Genomic DNA, 22,817 nt, shown 5'->3' with positions numbered 1-22,817 from the left:
CACTGAGGAAAATTCTGGCCCCTGTTCTGGCCATCACCAAATTCTCCTTGTTTTTTGTAAATCTCACGATCCTTTTGGAACCTGTTGCAGGGACAGTCCAGACTGAGACCAGAGGACACTGGGGCCAGAGAGGTACAAGGTGATCAGGAAGCAGTGCTGGGTAAGTAGATGGGCTTTTTGTCAGATTTGGGAGGTTTGAGCTTTTGAAGCATGATGGGGGAAAGTTATCTCCCAGGGGACCTTTGTTCAACCCTTGTTAACTTCTTGCAATATCCCACCTGTTCTGTGATTATTGTTCAAAAAGAGTTGACAAAACTGGCTCTCTGGACAAAGTCAGAAACAGGACCATGTTAATTCAAAGCCTCAAAAGAGCAGTATTTGGAAGTGGCCAGTCAAAAATTGACAGTCTGATGAACAAAGGTATCTTGATATCTTGTTTTATAGACTGAAGAGTCCCTGAGTTGACAGGGATTATTTGGCTTTTTGCATCTCCTCTCTTCCATTAGAAATGATGTTGTAGGGACTTCCCTGGTAGTCCAGTGGTTAAGACTTTGCCTTCCAATGCAGCAGGTGTGGGTCTGATCCCTGGTCGGGGAGCTAAGATCCCACATGCCTTGGGGACAAAAAAACCAAAACATAACATGGAAGCAATATTGTAACAAATTCAGTAAAGACTTTAAAAATGGTCCACATCAAAAGAAAAATCTTTATATAAACAGCTCATGCAACTCAATATTAAAAAGCAAACAACCCAATCAAAAAATGGGCAGAATACCTAAATAGACATTTCTCCAAAGAAGACATACAGATGGCCAAGAAGCACATGAAAAGCTGCTCAGCATCATTAATTATTAGAGCAAATCAAATCAAATCAGATCAAATTAATGCAAATCAAAACTACAGTGAGGTATTACCTCACACCAGTTAGAATGGGCATTATCAGAAAATCTACAAACAACAAATGCTGGAGAGGGTGTGGAGAAAAGGGAACCCTCTTGCACTGTTGGTGGGAATGTAAATTGATACAGCCACTATGGAGAACAGTATGGAGGTTCCTTAAAAAACTAAAAGTAGAATTACCATATGACCCAGCAATCCCACTACTGGGCATACACCAAGAGAAAACCATAATTCAAAAAGACACATGCACCCCAGTGTTCATTGCAGCACTATTTACAACAGCCAGGTCATAGAAACAACCTAAATGCCCATCGACAGACGAATGGATAAAGAAGATGTGGTACATATATACAATGGAATATTACTCAGCCATAAAAAGGAACGAAATTGGGTCATTTGTAAAGACGTGGATGGATCTAGAGACTATCGTGCAGAGTGAAGTAAGTCAGAAAGAGAAAAACAAATATCGTGTATTAACGCATATATGTGGAATCTAGAAAAATGGCACAGATGAACCAGTTTGCAAGGCAGAAATAGAGACACAGATGTAGAGAACAAACATATGGACACCAAGGGGGGAAAGTGGCAGGGGGTGGTGGTGGTGGTGTGATGAATTGGGCGATTGTGATTGACATGTATACACTGATGTGTATAAAATAGATAATTAATAAGAACCTGCTGTATAAAAAATTAATTTAATTTAATTTAAAAAAGAAAAGAAATGATGCTGTAATTGAGTTCCAGGATGGTGACAACTAGTCTACGTAAAATGTAATTTCTAGGACCAGGTTTTCTCAGTCTTAGTTCAATACCATTTCCAGTACCCCTACTTTGTTTTGAATTCTATATGGCTGAATTCCAGTTTATATAAATTGAATTATAATACAAAGAAAACTGGACCAGCTTAGCTCAGCTATGCTGCTTTCTAATGGGCTACATTATTTCATTCAAGAAATAATTGAGAACCTACTTTATTCTAAGCACTAATAAATAAAAAGTTCTTATTGTATTAAATGATTTTGAAGATAAATTCCTGCTTGGACCTTAATTTCTGATACAATATAAGGAAACTTATTTTTGTGGTATAACTGGCCGTAAATTTAGGAAACCAAGGTTCTACCTCCATAGAAATTTACTTTGGAAAATTTGGAAGATAGATAAAAGTATAAAGAAGAAAGTAAAGATCATCCTTATAATCCCAATTTTTTAAAAGTACAGCACTGTATGATATTATACCATAAAAAGAAAGAGTATCTGACTTCTAATACCATACCTTCCCCTGGGGGAGAACTAAGCATAATTTAGTGGGATATGAACTTTGTTAGGTGTTTGCACTGAATGCCCTAGTAGAACAAAGAAAAGAATTATATGCTTTAAAAATTAAAGTAATTCCAGCTTGAGATATGTGCTGTGAATGAAAAATATACTGTGTTCTGAGAATGTACAAAAGAGAGAACTATCTATCTTTGGAGTTCAGAGAAGTCTTCCCAGAGATAGTGACATTTAAATTGAGCTCTGAAGAAGGAATCAGACTGAACTAGGAAAAGATGAAACTATATTTTCATTCTACTTGGACACTTGGGAATTTTTTTCTTTTCTTTAAAATATTCTTCAGGCTATGCTTCAATGTTCATTTCTTTCTTTCTTTTTCTTTTTTAGTTTGTACCTCTCCCTCATCTATTTCTAGATTCCTCCCATCTCCCACCCCTCTGGCAACCACCTGTTTTTCTCTGTATCTATGACTCTGTTTCTGTTTCATTATGTTTTTTCATTTGTTTTTTAGATTCCACATATAAGTGAACTTGTACAGTATTTGTCTTTCTCTGTCTGACTTCTTACCTTAGCATAACACCCTCTAGGTCCACCCATGTTGTCACAAATGGCAAGATTTCATTCCTTTTTATGGCTAATATTCCAGTGTGTATATATACCACAGTTTCTTTATCTGTTCATCTGTTGAGGGGCACTTAGGTTGCTTCCATATCTTGGCTATTGTAAATAATGCTACAATAAACATAAGGGTGCATATATCTTTTTGAATTAGTGTTTTCATTTTCTTTGGCTAAATACCCAGGAGTAGAATTACTGTATCGTATGGTAGTTCTGTTTTCAATTTTTTGAGGAACCTTCTTTACTGTTTTCCATACTGGCTATACCTACTTACATTCCCACCAACAGTGCCCGAGGGTTCCATTTTCTCCATATCCTCGCCAGCCCCTGTTATTTGTTGTCTTTTTGATAATAGCCATTGTGACCGATGTGGGGTGATATCTTATTGTGATTTTGATTTGTATTTTTCTGATGATTAGTGATGTTGAGAATCCTTTCATGTGCCTGTTGCCCATCTGAAGTCATCTTTGGAAAAATGTCTATTCAGGTCCTCTGCCCATTTTTCAATAGGGTTTTTTTTTTTAAATAAATTTATTTATTTTATTTTTTTTGGCTGTGTCGGGTCTTTGTTGCTGCACACGGGTTTTCTCTAGTTGCGGCGAGAGGGGCCTACTCTTCGTCGCAGTGCGCGGGCTTCTCATTAGGTGGCTTCTCTTGTTGCAGAGCACGGGCTCTAGGCGCGCGGGCTTCAGTAGTTGTGGCACTCGGGCTCAGTAGTTGTGGCTCGTGGGCTCTAGAGCGCAGGCTCAGTAGTTGCGGCGCACGGGCTTAGTTGCTCCGCCGCGTGTGGGATCTTCCTGGACCAGGGCTCAAACCCGTGTCCCCTGCATTGGCCAGCGGATTCTTAACCACTGTGCCACCAGGGTTTTTTTTAATGTTGAGTTGTATGAGCTCTTTGTATAGTTTGGATATTAACCCATTAATGGATATAGTATTTGCAAATATCTTCTCCCATTCAGTAGATGGCCTTTTTGTTTTGCTGATAGTTTCACTGTGCAAAAGCTTTTTATTTATTTATTTATTTATTGAAGTATAGTTGATGTACAATATTATATAAGTCACAGGTGTACAATATAACGATTCATAATTTTTAAAAGAATTCTCCATTTATGGTTATTATAAAATATTGGCTCTCTTCCCCGTGTTGTACAATATATCCTTGTTGCTTATTTTATATGTAATAGTTTGTACCTCTTAATCCCATACCCCTATAGTGCCCCTCCCCACCAACTGGTAACCACTAGTTTGTTCTCTATATCTGTGAGTCTGCTTCTTTTTTGTTATATTCATTAGTTTTTTGCATTTTCTTTAGATTCCACATATAAGTGATATTATATCTTTCTCTGTGTGACTTATTTCACTTAGCATAATACCCTCAAATGCAAAAGCTTTTTAGTTCAATGTAGTCCTATTTGTTCACTTTTGCTTTCATTTCCCTTGCCTGAGGAGGCATATCCAAAATAATTTTGCTAAGACCAGTGTCAAAGAGCATACTGCCTATGTTTTCTTCCAGAAGTTTTATGGTTTTAGGTCTTAACACTTAAGTATTTTTAAAAAATTTTTTATTGGAGTATAGTTGATTTAAAATGTTGTGTTAGCTTCTACTGTACAGCAAAGTGATTCAGTTATACATATACATATATCCACTCTTTTTTAGATTCTTTTCCCATATAGGTTGAGTTCCCTGTGCTCTACAGTAGGTCCTATTAGTTTTCTATTTTATATACAGTAGTGTGTATATGTAAATCCCAATTTCCAATTTATCTCTCCCCCACCCTTTCCCCCCTGGTAACCATAAGTTTGTTTTCTACATCTGTGACTCTATTTCTGTTTTATAAATAAGTTCATTTTTACCATTTTTTTAGATTCCACATATAAGTGATATCATATAATATTTGTTTTTCTGTGTCTGACTTACTTCACTCAGTATGGCAATCTCTAGGTCCATCCATGTTGCTGCAGATGACATTGTTTCATTCTTTGTTATGGCTGAGTAATATTCCATTGTATATATGTACCACACCTTCTTTATCCATTCCTTTGTCAATGGACATTTAGGTTGCTTGCATTGCATTTAAGTCCTTAATCCATTTTGAGTTTATTTTTGTATATGGTGTGAGAAAGTAGTCTTTTGCATGTCAGCTGTCTACTTTTCCCAACACCGTTTATTGAATAGGCTCTCTTTTCTCAATTATATATTCATATTTCCTTTGTTGTAGATTAATTGACCATATAAGTATGGGTTCATTTCTGGGCTCTCTTTTCTGTTCCATTGTTCTGTGTGTCTGTTTCTGTGTTAGTACCATACTGTTTTGATTACTGTAGTATAGTCTGAAGTCAGGGATTGTGATACCTCCAGCTTTGTTCTTCTTTTTCAAGATTGTTTTTGCTATTTGGGGTCTTTTATGTTTCCATACAAATTTTAGATTGTTCTGGTTCAGTGAAAAATGCCATTGGTATTTTGATTGGGATTGCATTGAATCCGTAGGTTGCCTTGAGTAGTATGGTCATCTCCACTTTCTGGAGAGTTTTTATCCTAAATGGATGTGAATTTTGTCAGAAGCTTTTTGGCATCTATTGAAGTGATCGTATGATTTTTATTATTTAATTTGTTAATGTGGTGAATCACATTGATTGATTTGCAGATACTGAACTCTCCTAGGGGATAAATCCCACTTGATCATGGTGTATGATCCTTTTAATGTATTGTTGAATTTGGATTGCTAGTGTTTTGTTGAGGATTTTTGCATCTGTGTTCATCAGTGATATTGGTCTGTAATTCTCTTTTTTCATGATATCTTTGTCTGGTTTTGGTAAGAGGGTGATTGTGGCCTCATAGAATGAGTTTGGGAGTATTCCTTCCTCTGCAATTTTTTGGAATAGTTTCAGAAGGATAGGTGTTAACTCTTTTCTAAATGTTTGATAGAGTTCTCCTTTGAAGCTATCTGGTCCTGAACTTCTGTTTGTTGGGAGTTTTTTAATCACAGTTTCAATTTCAGTACTTGTGATTAGTCTGTTCATATTTTCTATTTATTCCTGGTTCAGTCTTGGGAGATTGTACCTTTCTAAGAATTTGTCCATTTCTTCCAGGTTGTCCATTTTATTGGCATATAGTTGCTCGTGGTAGTCTCTTATTCTTTGTATTTCTGTGGAGTCCATTGTTAACTTCTCCTTTTTCATTTCTAATTTTATTGATTTGAGCCCTCTCCCTGTTTTTCTTGATGAGTCTGGCTAAAAGTTTATCAGTTTTGTTTATCTTTTCAAAGAACCAGCTTTTAGTTTCATTGATCTTTGCTGTTGTTTTCTTCATTTCTATTTCATTTATTTCTGCTCTGATCTTTATGATTTCTTTCCTTCTACTAACTTTGGGTTTTGTTTGTTCTTCTTTCTCTAGTTGCTTTAGGTGTAAGGTTAGGTTGTTTATTTGTGATTTTTCTTATTTCCTGAGTTAAGATTGTATTGCTAGAAACTTCCCTCTTAGAACTGCTTTTGCTGCATCCCATAGGTTTTAGATCATCATGGTTTCATTTTTGTTTGTCTCTAGGTATTTTTTTATTTCCTCTTTGATTTCTTCATTGACCCATTAGTTGTTTAGTAGCATATTGTTTAGCCTCCGTGTGTTTGTGTTTTTTACAGTTTTTTTCTTGTAGTTGTTTCTGTGTCTATTTCTATGTATTAGGTAGGTCAGTTGTGCTTTCTAATCTTGGGGAAGTGGCCTTATTTAGGAGATGACCTATGAGGCCCAGCAGCACACTTCCCTCTGGTCAACAGAGCTGTATGCTCTAGTGGTGACCCCTGTGTGGGCTGCGTGGGCCCTTCTGTTGTGGCAGGGCTGCAACAGGCCACATGCCTACTGTGGACACACAGGTAGGCATGGCTGGCCCCTGGCCTGGTTGGTTGCTAGGCCCTGCCTAGTGCAGAGGCTGCTGGCTGCTGGTGGAGCTGGTCCTGGAGCGGCTGGCTGCATGGCCTGGGGATTCCCTGTCCTGGTGCTGTCCTGCTGGTGAGTGGGGCTGGGTCATGGGTGGCTGGCTGCAGGCCCAGGGTTCCCAGAGCTGGTGTTGTCCTGCTATTGGGTGGGGTTGGGGCGTGGTGTGACTGGCTACACAGTCTGGGCTGACCTGTTGGTCGGTGGGGCCAGATTACAAGGTGACTGGCTTTGGGAGTACAGGGGTGCCAGGACTGGACCAGTCTGTCCTGGCACCCCTGGGTGGAGCCAGGTCCAGAGGTGACTGGCTGTGGAGCTCTGAGGGGTTCCAGGGCTAGTACTGACCCACTAATGGGCAGAGCCAGGTTTGGGGTGGCTGGCTGTGGCCTGGGGGTCCTAGAGCTGGTAGATGAAGGCAGGTTCTGGGGCCAATGCTGGCCCACTGGTGGTTGAGGCTGGATTCCAAGGATGCTGGCTGAGGGGCCTAAGATATCTTGGAGCTGGTGTGTCCACCCGCTGGTAGGCAGGGTCCAGGGACTGGTGTCTGCCCACTGGTGGGGGTCTGGGGGCTGGGTCCTGGGCCAGCTGGGATGCTCAGGGGGGCCTACGGCTTCTATCGTCTTGCTGGTGGGTGAAGCTGTGTCCCTACGTGGTTGCTGCTTGGTCTGGGGTGCCCCAGGACTGGTGCCAACCAGCTGGTGGGCAGGGCTGGGTCCTGGTGCTAATGAGCTAGGGGAAGGACTCCAAAATGGCTCTTGCCAGCACCAGTGTCCTCATGTTAGAAGGAACTCCCCAAACAGCTGCCATCAGTGTCTGTGTCCCATGGATGAGTCCCAGTTGCCTCCTGCCTCTCTGGGAGGCTTTCCAAGATCAGATCCTAGGTCTTACCTGAGCTCCTTTCAAATTACTGCTTTTACCCTGGGTCTCAACATGTGAGATTTTGTATGTGCCCTTTAAAAGCAGAGTCGTGTTTCCCACAGCCCTCTGGCTCTCCTGAAAGTAAGCCCTGCTGCCTTCAAAGCCAAACGTTCTGTGGGCTCATCTTCCCAGTGCAGGACCCCAACGGTGGGAAGCTCGATGTGGGGCTTAGCCGTCTTGCTCCCTGGGGAGAATGTCTACAGCTGTTCATGTCCACTAATGGTTTATCTGTATAAAGTGGATGATTTTGATCTGTAGATTCAGATCTGTCTTCAGGTCCTCTCTGGGTATTATTGTTAATTGTTGCCTGTGTTCTCTTTTTATCTGGATGATGGCTCTGTTCTCCACATATACCCTCTTTTTTCTCTGTAGAATAGAAGTACAGAGAAGAAAAAAAAGTGTTTCTAGAACGAATCTAATTTTTATTTTCCATCATTAATTTCTGCATTGTGGGTTCTGTTTTTTCAGTTTATAATGTGAGTTTTAAACCTACAAGAATATTTTTGTTTTATTTACATTCTTTTCTCATTTAAACCAGCTGTACTTTGATTTAAGCATGTATCACTTCTTGGTCCTGCTCTAAGTGCAATATTCTTAAGATTGAAAATCATAGAATTAATTCTGATCATGTGTATCTTCTGGCTCCCTTCTAACTGATTTAGGTGATGGAGCAGAACACAGAGTTCAAATAAGGGAAAAAATTTGCATAATGTTAGATAAGAACCATTTGCTTGGAGAATCTGAAAACTTCTGTCATGAAATTGCTCAGGAAGGCCGAGAACTGTTGGAACGTTTGTTTGATGAGGATGTCAGAACAGGTTCGCAGCCACAGACCGTGCTCCTTCAGGGGGCTGCTGGCGTTGGGAAGACAACCTTGGTGAGAATGATGATGTTAGACTGGGCACAGGGCAACCCCTACCAGCAGAAATTTACCTATGTTTTTTATCTCAGTGCAAGAGAAATTAACCAGTTGAGAGAGAGAAGCTTTGCTCAAACGATATCAAAGGACTGGCCCAGCACAGAAGGCCCCATTGAAAGGATTCTGTCCCAGCCGAGTAGTCTCCTTTTTTATTATTGATAGTTTTGATGAACTGAACTTTGCCTTTGAGGAACCTGAGTGTGTGCTGTGTGCAGACTGGACCCTGGTACACCCCGTGTCCTTCCTCATGAGTAGTTTGCTGAGAAAAGTGAAGCTCCCTGAGTCGTCCTTACTGGTGACGACAAAACTCACAGCTTGTAAGAAACTAAAGCCTTTGTTGAAGAGTCAGCATTCTATACAGCTACTAGGTAGGTCTGCGGATGCGAGAGAGGCATATATTTACCAATTTTTTGAACATGAGAGGTGGGCCTTGCAAGTGTTCAGTTCCCTAAGAAACAATGAGATGCTTTTTAGCATGTGCAAAGTCCCCGTAGTGTGCTGGGTCGTTTGTAGTTGTCTGGAGCAGCAAATGGAGAGGGGTGGTGATATCACACTGACCTGCAAGACAACCACATCTCTGTTTACCTGCTGTGTCTCTAGCTTGTTGACACGGGTAGAGGGAAGCTTTCCTAGTCTACCCAGCCAAACCCAACTGAGAAGCCTGTGCCACTTGGCTGCCAAAGGAGCACGGACTATGACATGTGTATTTTACAAGGAAAATCTCAGAAGGCATGGGTTAGCGAAAGCTGATGTCTCAGTTTTCCTGGACATGAATATTCTTCAAAAGGACACAGAGTATGAAAACTGCTATGTGCTCACCCGCCTGCACATTCAGGAGTTTTCTGCAGCAATGTTTTATATGTTGCAAGGCAGTTGGGGCACCAGGGACAATTCCTTTCAGTCTTTTGAAGACTTGGAGCTGGTACTTGAAAGGAGCAGTTATAAAGACCCCCATTTGCTGCACATGAAATGCTTTTTGTTTGGCCTTTTGAAGGAAGATCGAGTGAAACAACTGGAGGAAACTCTTAACTGTAAAATGTCACTGGAGATGAAATGGGAGATACTTCAGTGGATGGAAACACTAGGAAACAGTGAACATTTTCCATCACATCTGGTTTTTCTGGAGTTGTTTTACCACCTGTATGAGACTCAAGATGAAGTATTTATAAGCCAGGCAATGAGATACTTCCAAAAGGTTGTCATTGATATTTGTGAGGAAATCCATTTGCTTGTGTCTTCCTTCTGCCTGAAGCATTGCCAGTGTTTACGGACCATTAAACTGACTGTAATTGTGGTATTTGAGAAGAAGATGTTAAACTCAAGCTTCCCAGCTGAAACTTGGTAAGTGTGCTAGGTCAGTTCCCTGGAAGTGCCCTGTGAGGGAGTGAAGGAAGTAGATGTTGTCAGAGGGAGGGGCGGAGTTGTTTAACTGAGGTCCCAGAGCCAGGATAACCTTTCAGAATTGTCCCACCTTGAGACAAGGAGGCCAGGCACTGAAACCCCCTATTGACCAGTCACAACTACTGGTGAGGAATGGGCAAAAACGTGCCTGATGTAGCTCTCTTGGCCTGAGGGCAGTCCCAAGAGAAGGACTTGGCTGAGAGCTGTCAGCTGTCAACACTCCCAGCACCTGTGGAATGAGTGCTTCAGTCCTCAAGGAGGGAGACAGCATATGGCTAGCTTCCAGCCACTATAGGATGATATTTAACTTCTTAAAATAATGCCTTCCCGAAGGAGGGGGACCAGGAATTTCTTGCTGAACCCAGGTTACATAGGTCATCTATCTGGGCTGTTTCACTATACTCTACTGACCTCACTCACCTTCCCCATTACCTAGACATAGTTTGGCCTTTGTATGGAAGGTCTCAGCCCTTTAACACCTAAATGGAGAGAGTCAGATGTGGGTAAGAAATAGTAGGTGCTGAAGGAATGTTTTGAAAGAATAAATGAACCTTCAGCATTTTATGCATACTATTTTACCCTCTCTCCTTCCTCGAGTTGCCTTTTCTGACTCTACCCATCTAAGTCTGGGGGTAGAATTGAATTATGGTATCAGTTCCAGATTTAATTAATGGAGGGCTTACTATGTGGTATACAGTTATACAGTACACGGGATATTTAACGTGTTATCCAGTTTAATGCTGGTCAAAACCATATCTCAGTTTATTTTTATGATTATAAAACTGAGATTCAGAGAAGTTCACCCAGAAAGTAAGTGTACAGTTATTGATTCAAGCACATATCAAATAATAGCTAAATTTGCTTAACACATACCTGACAGCCTTCTAAGTCCTAGCTCATTTAGTCTGCCAACAATCCTACATAGATGCTATTATTTCCATTTTACTTATAAAAAGCCGAGGTACCAAGAGTGTACATAACTTGACTGAGGTCACACATCTGATTATAAGTCCTTGGTTTTCCAGCTTTACCCAGGTTGTCTCATTGCCATTACATACAGTTGTATTCCTTTTATAAGAACATGCATTTCATTTCTCTCTGAACTGTGGGAGCAGGAATTGTAGGCTGGGATGCTATGACCTTTGCTGTCCCCCTAAATATTTCCCTTATAATCTTATTGCTTTTAGTGAGATCTGACCTTAGATTTCAAGTAACTAGATGAGGTCTGGTCCTGCATATAGATGTGGTAGACAGTTGCACATACGTGATGATGAAGGAGTTCCAGTCCTTTTCACTAATCCCCATTCATCCCCCTCACAGTGTCCCTTCACTGGATGCCACCAACCCCAATGTTAACAATAGCTAATGCCTTCTTTGAAGTTAAATGGCTTCCTCTTTTATAATGTAAGGGTCTCTGGGGGATGACACCATGAATGCAGCTCTCAGTCTTTCTCACATTAATATAGCCTTACTTACTCAAGTCCCTTTTCCTTAACAAGGAGATTGTAATTTCAATTTATATTTAGTGAGTGCATTAGGCACCTTTACTAGATGATGATGGCTAGCACTCTAAATGGGTAAAAGCTTTATTTTCTTGATGTGCTTGGCTAGATGGGGGGTGAGGGTGAAGGGTGAGTGATCTGCAAAAGTGAGGGGAGGTAATATCACAGAGGGAGGTTTTTGAAGAGTTAGTGAGCAGTACGACCACATTGGGCATTTGGGGCCCTCAGAGACGATAGAGGAGACTCAGCTATAACTCACAGTGACTAAGTTAGGAGATGGAAAATAGAAAGAAAAATTGGCAGATTTAACTCACTTCATATTCTGAGCTGTCCTGTATGCCTAGCAAAGCCCACTAGACGACAGGGAATATTTTGCAACAAAGTGTTTTGCTAGTGATACGTCAAATAGTTTTGATATTAACTGTGAACTCATGTTGGGTTACAGGATTAATATTGTGAATTAATGTTGTAATTGCAGTATTTGGAATAGCCCAAATAATATTTGGTCATCATTCCTGGGACTAAGAGTTCAAAAACTTCTCTTCTGCTTCTCCTGATGTTACACCTTCTTTTCCTTCAAGGTCAAAAAAAAGTTGAGAGTATCCGTTGTCAGGATATAATGGACATCTAAGTTGTAACCCAGTTTTTTTCTAGGCAACATCCTGAAGCTTGAATTTCTGACCTTGACCTGGAATATGAGAAATACAGTGTAAGATAATAGATGGCAGGAATATTTAGACAGTATCTAAGAGTTTGGCTTGAAAAGAAAGGGATGTTGTAACCAGGAGCAGAGATGATCTTGTAATCCCTCCTGTGTATTTTTCTTCTGAAGGTTGAGATTTATTTCTTTCCCTGATGATTGTCAGGGTATCTCTAGTTCTCTGATTCACAATCAGAATCTGATGCATCTTGACCTGAAAGGGAGTGATACTGGGGATAATGGAGTAAAGTCATTATGTGAAGCCTTGAAACACCCAGACTGTAAACTACAGACTCTGAGGTAAGTCATGAGTTGTTGTATGTGTGCGTGTGTGTGTTTATAATTGAGACTTTTGTCTGTCCCAATAGATTCTCACAGCCTGGACTTGCTGTTCTTAGGGCTAGCTTAAATCTACTTTCCTGATATGGAATAGCAGGGATTAGTAGATTCTGGCATATTTCTTTCTGATAGGACTTCTAACTCCTCCCATCACCCCACTGAAAACCCCCTCATTGTATAGTTCTCTGTGTCTCCATCTCTTAAATCTGGGAAAAAAAATGGGAGTGGACCCAGAATTTATCAATTTTTCATATTTAAAATGCAGGAATAGGATATTCATTGTCTTTGAACTCTCACAGAAAAGAATGCACTAATGGTACCTGGGGGCAGTGCTGAGGCAGACTCAGTTTTACCTAATTTTTGATAATGAGTCCCCATCACCTTATAATTACAACTCAGTGACTAGTACAGAAAGTTGAGGAAGAACAGTGCAGCTGTGGTTGCTTTCTCGCTGTCACACACTATTGATGGTCCTGATTCTTTTTCTCTACAAAACTGAGAAGATTAGCAATCATACTTCGTCTCCACATTGTGTGATGGGTTTCAAGAAAGATCTTATTTTCCAATGAAAGGAATTTAAATCAGTTTATGACAAAATAAAAACAACCAAAAAAAGAAAACCAAAAAAATCATTACTGTAAGTTTTTTTTTTTTTTTTTTTTTTTTTTGGCTGTGCTGGGTCTTCGGTTCGTGCGAGGGCTTTCTCTAGTTGCGGCAAGTGGGGGCCACTCTTCATCGCCGTGTGGGGACCGCTCTTCATCGCGGTGCGCGGGCCTTTCACTATCTCGGCCCCTCCCGTTGCGGGGCACAGGCTCCAGACGCGCAGGCTCAGCAGCTGTGGCTCACGGGCCCAGCTGCTCCGTGGCATGTGGGATCTTCCCAGACCAGGGCTCGAACCCGTGTCCCCTGCATTGGCAGGCAGATTCTCAACCACTGCGCCACCAGGGAAGCCCCATTACTGTAAGTTTTACCTCAGAAGTTTTTGTAATCCCTAGACTCAGTTCAGGGGGATGAGACTGAACCCTGATGCATGAAGGGCCAAGGTAGTTCTGTATCTGTGGGAAGCAAATCATATTCTATGTGTGAAAAAAACAAGTAAAATCTGAAACAAGACCTTCTTTTTGATAACTTCCTCCACATTGTAGGCCTGATAATAGGGTAGCCCTTAAAATATGTTGAGCACATAGGGGGAAAAATCCTGGGCATGCTATCAATGCCTAATTGTGCCCAGAATCCTGTCTTAGTTTGCGTATGTTCTGCCATTGCAGGTTATAAACAAGGTGAGGGAGCAATTGTTGTTTGCTGTTTCACCAAACAGCTACCTGAAGAATGCCAAAATGGTATAAATGCAAAACACCTCTTAGATCTTCAAAGGTTTTGAGTTAGAGGACTAACATTCTGGAAAGGGAGCATCTAAAATAGCTGCCAGAAGAAACTGATTAGTTGCCAAAGATAAGAGGAGGGTACTAGAGAATGACAAATATCCACAACCTTGGCTCTATTATTAACTAGAATAAAATACTTTATAACAGGTAGAGAGCATGTGGTCCAGTAGAAATGTTTGTTTTTCCAGGAGTCAGGAGCCCTTGCAGCTTATTACAATTGTTTACAATCATTAAGTGCTCAAAGCATAATGAGTCATGATAAATATGCACAGGCTTTGAAAAAGTGAGAGTATATACTTTGAAACTAGAAGTTCTGCCACCTGCACAGGTGATACAGCAGGCAGAGACTTGACTTGAAAACTAAACTACCAATCCTCTCTTCTCTCTTACAAAAATCTCTTTCATTCATCAACTTTAATAAACCTTGATATGTATGTATCCACAGCTTCATAATCATCCTAAACAAGGTTTAAATGAGATATCATTTAAACCCAACCTTTCTGGCACCAGGGACCGGTTTCGTGGAAGACAATTTTTCCATGGACCAGTGGGTGGGGGATGGTTTCGGGATGATTCAACTGCAGGACATTTATTGTGCACTTTATTTCTATTATTATTACATTGTAATATATAATGAAATAATTATACAACTCACCAGATAATCAGAATGCAAAATCAGTGGGAGCCCTGAGCTTGTTTTCACTTGCCACTCACTGATAGGGTTTTGATATGAGTCGGCAAGCAATTGGTTTATTATGGTCTCCGTGAAGTCAAACCTCTCTGCTAATGATAATCTGTATTTGCAGCCGCTCCCCAGTGCCAGCATCACCGCCTCAGCTCCACCTCAGATCATCAGGCATTAGATTCGCATAAGGAGCTTGCAACCTAGATCCCTCGCATGCGCAGTTCACAGTAGGGTTCGCGCTCCCATGAGGATCTAATGCAGCCGCTGATCTGACAGGAGGCGGAGCTCAGGCGGTAATGCGAGCGATCGGGAGTGGCTGTAAATACAGAGGAAGCTTCGCTCGCTCGCGCACCCGCCGCTCACCTCCTGCTCTGCATCCCGGTTCGTAACAGGCCACGAACCAGTAGCAGTCCATGGCCCAGGGGTTGGGGACCCCTGGTTTAAATGTTTAAGCCCTAACTTTTTAAACATAAGTAATATGGGATATAAGACAATACATTGATTTTGCTATTTTAATTTGAATAGTGTGAAGAAGAAATGGTAACAGAATGTTGTAAGAATGTAATTTATTTTCTCTCTTTGAAGTTTAATTTCTTTAGATGTCTTTAGATAAACACAAATTACTAATTTTTAAAATATTACATTACTCCAAGGTTCCAAAATCAATTAGTAAGTTTAGAAAATATATTCAAGTTAACATTAAAGAGAGTATAGCCACTGTTAGTAACTAAGAATTTAGCAAAACAGTATTATATCTCAAGCTTGACCCAGATAGTATAGTGTTTGTAATATTGTCTCATGCCAAGATTTATAAGATCCTAATTTATAAAGATGTTATTTATTTAACTCATTTAAATTATACACCCAGATTTATATTTATATTCTTTTAAATATTAACATAATTATAAAGCAGAAACTAACACACCATTGTAAAGCAATTATACTCCATTAAAGATGTTTAAAAAAAATAAACAAATATTAACATAAGTAATGATTATTTGACCTATAAGGGAACTGTAAGAGATTTAGGAAATTCTTTAGTTTAGACTTACTGTTAAAGAAATGCAAAGCCTTATGTGATCTAAGAAAACGTGTGCATTTTTATTTCTCACTTTAGTAAAATCAGGGAGAAGTCCCATAGCCATTTTAGGTCTCAAATTTTAGACCACATTAATTTATCTAATGATTTACCTTGCTTTAGAACAGGCCCATGAAGCCTGTCTTACTAACGTAAAAGCTCTTTCTCTTGTGAGCACCATTCCTCTGGCACCTGTGGTGCATTCGGCCCATACGTGGGGAACACATAACTTCTGCAACCATACTGCTTTAGCAACAACTCCATTCTGCCATATCTCAATGTCTAGTTCATATCAGAAAAATAATCTCACACTCAACAACAAGAAATTCTTGGACAACCTGAAAATTAAGCAGCAGGCATTTTTAGAAAAGAAAAATATATTCAGACAGCTGTTCTGAATATAATAAGAACAATAAAATCAATCAATAAGAACAACAAAAAAATAAAAATTATAATGTGCTTACTTTGAAGGGGCTTTGGAAATTTTCAGCCCAGGGCCTCGTTTTAGTAGCAATATTAAGAGATTATAGGGCTGGTTCTCCAATAGGACCCAAAAGTAAGTTAATGTATCTCCTCTGTTTCGCTGGTTCGTATTTAGGCATAAGTATGGAGCCACAAGCTGGAGCTCAGCTCTCAGCTTCCCTTTTGATTGAGTCACTGGTGGTTGATGTTACATATTAATATAAACGAGACAGGACCTTCAAACTCTAGAAGAAGAAGAATTATATATATATTTTTATTACCTTAATGCATGTGAGAGGAGAGTAGTGATGATCTTTTTTTCTGCTTTAACAAAATTCTTTCAATATTTGTAACATTTAGGAATTCCAAAATATCAATTTGAATATTGCAAGAGAGACACGTTTTTATGTAAGACAATCAAAATTACAGACTTAAAAGCACTTAAGGGTTGTTTTCACAAGACATAGCAACAATTTCTAAGGTCCAGATATCTTGTAAGATTCCCTTGTTACGATAAAACAATAAAACACAGCAAAAATGTTCTTACAAAATATTTTCTGACTTGTAATACCATCTGCTTTTCTTTGCAGATGCAAGGGAAAGAGGGAACATTTTCTTTTTATGAGGCTGAGATTTCATTCATAAAGCATTAGGAGGTCCATAGCTGAAATTCTATTAATTGGCACGAAGAACAGAAGAGAGTTTGAGAAACTCAAACTTATAATATGGAAAGGATAAGAGCAAAATAGATTATGAACAAAGGGACTCCGGGGCATGTACTGTTTATATCTCCAGTTAGAAGCATTTTTTAATGTTTTCAGTGCCACTACTATTTCTTGATTCACAAATGAGCTACATTTTGTTTCATTTTTGTTTTGTGTCCAGGTATGTTGGAACATTTGCAAGTTATAGTGCCTGTTTTTAATTGGTGATTTTTAGTTATTACTCTTCAGGGTCCCACCCCCCCCCCCCAAATATATCTTGATCAAATTCAAAAGGATTACAGCATTTAAAATACCCTTATGTAAGGCAATACATTTAGTATACCTCGATCATACAACTTCCAGTATGTCTATTTAATCTAGGATTACAAGGGCTAAATATTTTACCCTTTGAACTCTTTCAAAACTTTTCTGACTTTTTGTCATGGCAACACATGAATACAATTATTTAGACTTAATTCTGTACACTTAATTTTTAATCAATGTATACTGCTAGTTTTTGGTTTTGTTTTCTTAAACTCACCTTTCCCACTGTATAAAATCTTAATTTTGATTCATTGCATGATTGGCTGGTACAATTTTAAACTAACGTTTTCATGCAATGTGTGTGAATGATACATTTTATGACTTCCTTTATGTCCTTTGATTGCCTTCACAGATGAATGACATATCTTGGTCTTAGGCCTCCACTCTGTTCTTCACACTTTGACTTTGTTACATTACTTTTTTCTAGTGTTCTAAAGAGAAGTCTAAGGATAACCTGACACTTCAACCCCTTAGCTCCCTCCAACCTTCCCAGACTTTCTCACTAGTGTTCTCAGGATTTTTTAAAATTACTTTTACATTTTATTACTTTTGATCTGCGGGAAGCCTTTCTTTTTTCCCCTCAGAAATGATTTCTTTAAATTGGTTTTTTAAAATGACGTCAGGGCTCACTCTCTGGCACGTGCTGTCTCTGTCTCTTCTTTTTAAGAGCATCTAATAGTCATTGGTTGTAGCTCTGTTCCTATATAACTCTTACTTATTTTTTGTCCTCTGAATCTTTTCCCCCTTCCTTCTTGGGGAGTTTCGCATATTTATTTATATTGATTTTGCTCTTTATTGCTTCAAATTCAGATTTCAGTTCTCTATTGGTTTTTTTGTTTTGTTTTGTTTTGACTTTTTTTTTTTTTTTGGCTGCTCCATGAGGTATGCGGGATCTTAATTCCCCAACCAGGGATCGAACCTGTGCCCCTTGCGGTGGAAGCATGGAGTCCTAACCAGTTGACCTCTAGGGAATTCCCCTGATCTCCACTTCTGATGTGGTATTCTTGTTTCACAGAGTCTGCATCTTCCTATACATTTAAAATGTAAAGGAAGCCTTTCTAAGCACTTTCTTCTGTTTCCTAGTTTTCTGGTTTTTATACATGTGCTTATTTTCTGTCCCTTAGTGTAATGTTTTCTTTCTGTTAAGCTTTAATAATTTATCCACAGGTCCCATAATATTGGAGTCTCTTTTCTGTCTAGAAGAGCTCTATCCAAACATAGTTTATAAGATTTCCCTTGTTTCCCTACTTGCCTGCCTGGCTGCTGATATAATACCCTTTTGTATTAATCTGCTCAGGCTCCCATAACAGAATACCCAAAATAGCACAGACTTAAACAACATAAATTTATTTCTCACAGTTCTGGAAGCTGGAAAGTCAAGATCAGGGTGTTGGCAGGGTTGGTTTCTGGTGAGGCCTCTCTCCCTGGCTTGTAGATGGCTGCCTTCTCATTGTGCCCTCACGTGGCCTTTTTGTGTGTGTGCTCACTCCTGGTATCTCTTCCTCCCCTTATGAGGACATCAGTCCTATTGGATTAGGGGTCCACTCTTACAACCTCATTAACCTTAATTACCTCCTTAGAGGCCCTGTCTCTAAATACTGTCACATTGGGCTGGGGGTAGGGCTTCAACATACAAATTTGGGGAACAATTCAGTCCATAACAACTTTTCAAAGCAAGGTGAGGTTTTCAGCCTTGAGCCATGTTCTAGGTCATCCACTGAGGTCTAATTCTGGACTGAGGAGGGAGTTTCTCCTGTTCCTACCTCTCTATACCCTGATTTTGATGTAGAGAACCAATTCTCAAGGGACTCAAGTTGATAAGGCCTTGATTAGTGGGAGTAAGTGGAACAATTCCAAGTTCCAGGAATGCTGCTGCCTGACTCTTCTTACAAATAGCTGATATTAGTCCCAGCCACAGTCAAAGCCCAAGTCATCCCTAAATATGAGTCTCTAAAAATAGGGGCTCTACATGCACTTCTTATTTTCTTCTTCTGTTTCCCTTCCTCTTTTACTTTATTTTTAGAAACCATTTTGTTTTATTTCTGATTTACTTCTTGTTTTCACTGTTAAGGACAGGGTTCCTCAGAAAACATAGGTTGGCTCCCATGAAGAAATGAGCCCTTGGCAGACAGTTTTGTGGTTGTCACAGCCTTTGCCTCTGATTTCCTGCCCGTCTCTATTCTGTTTCAGAAGTCAAAGAATGCAAGGATACAGCCATCCTCCAGTACACCTTCTTCCAAGTTGTAGTTAAAGGAAATTTCTCCCAGATTAAAAAAAGATTATAATTTAAAGATATTTTTAAATGCTTTCATACATATTTTGTGGGGGAACTGGGGAGGTGGGGATGGAAGAGACAAGCTTCCTACTCTCCCCTTCCTAACTCTCTATCAGAGCCCTGTGCTTTAGTTAAATCATTCTCATTCTATGTAGGAAAGCTGGATTTTCAGAACAAACCCCAAAGACTGGGAAACCACACCCTCTGGCTGGGTGAGTGGGGGTTATAATTATTCTCTGAGGAGTGGTCGTTTCTATTTTTCTGTATTGTTTTCCAGCTTGGAATCAATCCTGCGACCTAACTATGGTTTGTTGCCTAAACATCTCTAAGGCTTTCGTCAGAAGCCAAAGCCTGTTATCTCTGAATCTATCAACTAATAATCTCTTGGATGACGGAATGAAGCTGTTGTGTGAGGCCTTAATGCATCCAAAGTGTAACCTAGAGAGATTATCGTGAGTCTTTCCGTCTTATTTTCTATAGAGTCATTTTGTTCAGTCTTGTGTAGCTTAATTATGACCTGAATGGGGAAACTGCTTGGGTCCTGACATTAATTGGCTCATTCATCAATCCTGCAATACCTCCTTCTTTTCTTCTTCTACCTCCCTTCCTCTTTCACTTGACTTGTAGACATTTCTTTATGATTGACATCTTATTTTCATTCTTTTCTAGGCTTATCCTCTCTCCTCCTATGTTTTGTTTCATCATACCCTGTCCATAGCTCCAATGGAATTCATGATTTAAGTAGGTTTGATGAGGTTGCTTCTATAGTAGAGATGTAGGGGTTGTGAGTACCAGCTAACTTCCCTGTGAAGGAGAAGAGAAGGATGCACTTTGGGAATTGACTGATCCCTCCCCATCTGTCTTTCTCCTTCGGCTTAGAAAGCTGTGGGCTCTCGGTAGCTGGTTGTGAGGATCTCTCTTTGGCTCTCACCAGCAATAAAAGGCTGACACATTTACGCTTGGAGGACAATGTCTTGGGAGATAGTGGAGTAAAGCGTATGAGTGATGCCTTGAAACATCCACCGTGCACTCTACAGAGCCTTGTGTGAGTGTCTGCTAGTTTTCATCCTTCCAATATGAGACATATTTTGAAATATATTGAAACTGGGAAAATATTATGGACATATATCCCTTGCTTTTTCCCTAGAATCTTTAACGATAATGAAGATGATGAGGATGATGATATTAATAATTGCCATTTATTTTGTCCTTACTTTGTGCTGGGCCCTGCGCAAAATTTGTTTAACCTGAACAGAAGTACCTATTGGTGTCAGATTGGCCACCTGAGTTCTAAGTGCCTCACTGAACAGGTGAGGAATGTGAGGCTTAGAAAGATTATGCAGCTTTCATAATGCTTACAAGAAAATGATGGATTTAGGACTAAAGTCCACCCATCCAACTCTATATTCTGGGCTCTGAACAGGTAAATATATATCTATACCATTAAACAAAAACCATTAAATGCATTATGTGGTATGGCTGGATCATGGTGTGATTATACCGTTCGTTGCTGTTAGGTTAACTTCCTAGACATGGAATTGATGAGTCAGAATTTTTTATTTTGTCAGATATGGTTAAACTGCCTCCAGATAGATTGTGTATATATCTTCACTTTGTATCTACAAGCTTCTTTATCAATATTAATTAGATAGTTGAAAATAACTTTAAAAATGATTTGATGTTGAACATCTTTTCGACTGTTTTTGGCCTCTAGTATTCAAGGAATTGCCTCTTCATAAGGCTCAGTTTTCTCCTGGATGTTTTCTGTTATATGTGTTATGGTATTAATATCACATATACATTGTTACTATTATTTTTTATATATTGTAAATAACTTACCTAGCATGTTGCTGTATTTCTAACTTTCTTTATGGTCATTTTTTAGGATATAGATGTTTACAACTTTTGTGTAGTCAAATTATGACTCCTCATGACTTCTAGGAGTTTTTTCATAATTGGAAATACCTTTTTTTTTTAAAAAAAAACCCCACTTATGTCATCTTTTGCATATTCTTTATGACTTAATTTTTAATATTTAAATTTAAATTATTCCAAATTTATTTTGTCATAAGGCTTAAACTTACTTTCCCCTGTATATTAGATCTATTGTCCCCAAATCATTTATGGCATAATGTATCTTTTCCCTTCTGATTGGAAATGCCACTTTTATTATGTACGAGAAGTCCTTAGTTAATTATGATTACTCTCATTCTACTCCATTTGCCTGCTCCTGTGCTCCGTAGAGCTACTTCTGCAGTAGGATACTATATTTACGTACAGTGTAAGGAAGTTAACATATTATTTATAGTAAGGAAAATTCTGAAGAACAAGAATCCAGTTTGTAGCCCAATTTGGCGCAAACCTAAGGATCCCAAGTGAGACAGCCAAAGAGGCAATGGGGGAAGAGGGCATTTCATCTGACATGGAGTGCTGTCAAGTAAATATGAGATTGTAACATGAAATCTCTTCAAAGATATAAATCTCTAGGCAGTAGAGCAGTGATTCCATCTTTCCTTACATTGTCCTTCCCACAGGCTGAGGCGTTGCCATTTTACTTCACTCAGCAGTGAATCTTTCTCAACCTCCCTCCTACGCAACAAGAGCCTGACGCATCTGGATCTGGGGTCAAACTGCCTACAAGATGATGGAGTAAAGTTCCTGTGTGATGTCTTTCGGCATCCAAGCTGCAATCTCCAAGACCTGGAGTAGGTGTTCTGTGACCTTACTTTTGTGTAGCTTTATGTACTGTGAGGGCAGGGGAGATGCGGAAAGGAATATCCAACAATCCAGTCATTCTTAAATAGCAACCATTTTTATTCCTATTATGTTCTCCCTTGCTCTGGGAGTGGGTAGACATACATGTGCATGATATGTGTATATGTAATTGTGATTAGTATGTAGACATGACTTTGAGGTTTCCTTTTCACATGATAGTATTTCAGAAACACATTTAAGTACTTACATACAATTATCTGATTATTTTAATGGCTACATGATGTTTAATATTTCATTAGGTAAATATTGTGGCTCGAGTGAAGCAAGATAGAAGTGTCGCTTAGAAATCTGACTTTCCCACTAGGGCCTCCCATGGGACTAGTAGCCTGGGTGAGTCATTAAGGGTCTAAGCCCAACATTGTTTTTCTAGAACGATAAACTGATGATCAGTGGTATACCCAGAAGTGTTTGGCCTGACTGGACTGACTCATGATAACCAAATTTTCAAATGAGTTTAATAGTTGATTGTCACATCTGTAAACACTAAGGTGATTGAACTCTTGGATCCAATAAGCACCTGTACTTCCTCTGGGAAAATGTATGTGATATGGGTTACAATGTGATTCTCTGGTTTCCTTGATTATTATTCAACTAGAAGACATTTTACTTAATGGAGTTTATCATTAAATCCA

At 39.5% G+C, this 22,817-nt stretch overlaps 1 protein-coding gene across 1 annotated transcript in view; it reads left to right on the top strand.

The window, feature by feature from the left end:
* The window catches only part of NLRP14 (NLR family pyrin domain containing 14), a 64,453-nt gene that overhangs the window by 11,695 nt on the left and 29,941 nt on the right, over window positions 1-22,817 (top strand). Inside the window, 9 exon segments of the mRNA XM_082341698.1 lie at window positions 91-103; window positions 105-160; window positions 8,299-8,702; window positions 8,704-9,896; window positions 12,291-12,458; window positions 19,688-19,697; window positions 19,699-19,862; window positions 20,285-20,455; window positions 21,945-22,115. Coding sequence (XP_082197824.1) covers window positions 91-103; window positions 105-160; window positions 8,299-8,702; window positions 8,704-9,896; window positions 12,291-12,458; window positions 19,688-19,697; window positions 19,699-19,862; window positions 20,285-20,455; window positions 21,945-22,115 — 2,350 coding nt within the window.

Source organism: Balaenoptera borealis (assembly GCF_965194805.1).
Source record: "Balaenoptera borealis genome assembly, chromosome: 11".
Taxonomy (NCBI): Eukaryota; Metazoa; Chordata; class Mammalia; order Artiodactyla; family Balaenopteridae; genus Balaenoptera; species Balaenoptera borealis.
Note: the sequence above shows the minus strand (reverse complement) of the source record. Positions and strands in the feature narration are given on the sequence as shown.